This window comes from Carlito syrichta, unplaced genomic scaffold (assembly GCF_000164805.1).
Source record: "Carlito syrichta isolate Samal-C Ts95f unplaced genomic scaffold, Tarsius_syrichta-2.0.1 Scaffold309108, whole genome shotgun sequence".
Lineage (NCBI taxonomy): Eukaryota > Metazoa > Chordata > Mammalia > Primates > Tarsiidae > Carlito > Carlito syrichta.
The window spans coordinates 470,690-472,897 of record NW_007253204.1 but is presented as its reverse complement, the minus strand read 5'-3'; the positions used below and the strand labels follow the sequence as shown (position 1 = coordinate 472,897).

Sequence of the window (2,208 nt, the reverse complement as noted above, 5' to 3'; positions counted from 1 at the left end):
CTTAAGCAGCACACGAAATGAGCAACATAAAGTAACTCCTAGTCAGACAAGAGCGGGAAATGTGAGGAAACGCTGAGAGAGGCTCCCCAGAACCCCTCAGGGCCTCTAAAAGTATATGAAGTTCCCATTACCTTGCATAGCTCTGGCCATGGAGGGCGCTTCTCTACCCCGGGCTGCTCGGTGTTTGCAAAATTGGTTCATTATGAGCCAGGCGGCCCGCAGGCCTTGCATGATGACTCTCGAACATTTCAAGTTCTGTTCCGGCACAGCCTCGTTCTCAGTGGCGGGGCTAGCAGAGTGCACCATTTGGGGACTCCCTTTGGAGTTGTATTTCTGTTCCTCCTTCATGGCTTGGCTGGAGAGGGCTGTCCCGAGTCTGGGAAGGGCTGTAGAGAAACGCCAAGTGACCTGGCGTCTGCTCCTCTGAACCTGGGGGAGGATGCTTTTGGGGGATGCTTTCCCATTCGTCAGTCTCCTCGGCCTCGGGTCTGTAAATCAGGGGTGAGGGGCTGAGATGGAAGCAGCAGACAAAGGCCTCGAGGGAGGTGCCTTCCTCTATGTGGACCAGCATCTGGACGCCACAGAAGAAGACCCTGTTGATGATTCTCAGGGGGACCTGCTCCAGGTACCTCAGCATCAGCCCGTTAACCCACACACAGCCCTTGCGGCTCAGGGCCTTGAGGCAGAAAACCAGCTGAGCATTGCCCTTCTCCAGGTAGGGCTCCAGGGACAGGTGTCGACGGGAAAGGTGGGGGAGCTGCAGCTGGAGGTGGGCATCCTGCCCGCGCCCGACCAGTAGGGGGCTGGCGTCATGCTGCAGTTGTGGCGGGACATTGGCGAAGGCAGCTGGGCCCAACGTGGGGTGGTGCAGGCTCACCCGCAAGACCGTGAGGGGCCTCTCCATGGACAAAATCCTGGGAAGGATGGAACACAGACACAATTGTGTGACTCCCTGAGCCCGGGCATACTTGCCTACCGCAGCAACCCTCCACCGCATTCAACCAAACAGAGCCATTCTGCCTAAACCAGGATGGAGCCAAAGATGAAATTGATGTGGAAGGTCAGGTCCACTGACTCTAGAACTAGCTTAGACTCTCCCGCACTCTGTGAGTAGTACATGCCACCCACACTCCCTGACTTTTAGATTTCTGTTATATAGGTTTGTTCATCCTTGTCTATTCAAGGGATAAGGCATACTGGCTTGCAGGGTGGAGTTTTGCTGATCTATTGGTCATTTGGAGACTATTTGGCCCTACTTCATAGGAAAGAAACGTCTATACCTTCCTTGTATCTGACAGTCATACAACAAACCCTTGCTGAGCCCTCCTTTGAGCCAGGCCCTGAACCAGTTGCTGGGAAAAAGCAAATGCAGTTGGTTCAGGGCCTGGTTCAGGGTCTCGGGACCAAACCCTTGCTCTCGAGACACCCAGCCAGTAGAGGAGACTGGCACTTCTAGCACCAGGAACCATGGAAAGACACAGAAGAAGGAAGCTCAGCCTGGTCCTGGACACTAGAAAGGCTACCTGGAAACCTCCATGAAGAATAAACACAGCTGGCATTTTTCAAATGCTTCCTATGGGCACTTGCAGGAAGGCCACTTAAAATGGTTAGCTTTGTTCCTGAATGAATTTGAGGAACACACACTCTCTGCCACATCCACCAATCCCATGTGGCCACCACCATCAACAGGAAGCAAGGGCTGAGTGGATTTGAATAATTAATTTTACACTTGCCAGGCACCAGGTTTTGCTCATGTTATTTCTCTGTTAGGAACTCATCTCCCATCCCAGACTCTGTGCCCAAATACTGCTCAGCTTTCAAGGCCAGATTCAAATGATACCTCTTCTAGGAAGTTCCTTTCCCTGGGGGAGGTAAGCTTTCTCTGCCCTCTGACCCCCACAGCAGGGAGAATCCTGCTGCAGTGGAAAGTCAGGTCCACTGACTCTAGCACTAGCTTAGTCTCTCCCACACTCTGTGAGTAGTGCATACCACCCACCCTCCCTAACTTTTAGATTTCTGTTATATAGGTATTTCTGTAATATAGGAGACTGGCACTTCTAGCACTGGGAGCCATGGAAGGAAACAGAAGAAGGAAGCCCACAGCGGATTCTCACCTGGCCAATCCATCCTTTCAGTCCACATTCACGCCAGAATTCTCTGGGCCCTTGTCCTGTCTTCCCTGAGCTCTTGTCTCCCCAAGGCCTCCTG

At 52.8% G+C, this 2,208-nt stretch overlaps 1 protein-coding gene across 1 annotated transcript; it reads right to left on the bottom strand.

Annotated features, from left to right (window-relative positions):
- Positions 1 to 289: 289 nt before the first annotated feature.
- TIFAB (TIFA inhibitor) lies at positions 290 to 904 on the bottom strand. The gene has a single exon (XM_008066794.1). The coding sequence runs from the start codon at positions 902 to 904 to the stop codon at positions 290 to 292; it is 615 nt and encodes a 204-aa protein (XP_008064985.1).
- Positions 905 to 2,208: the final 1,304 nt, after the last annotated feature.

What these genes read in the sequence shown, in the direction of transcription:
- TIFAB (XM_008066794.1), bottom strand. Translation starts at nt 904, where the DNA reads ATGGAGAGGCCCCTCACGGTCTTGCGGGTGAGCCTGCACCACCCCACG.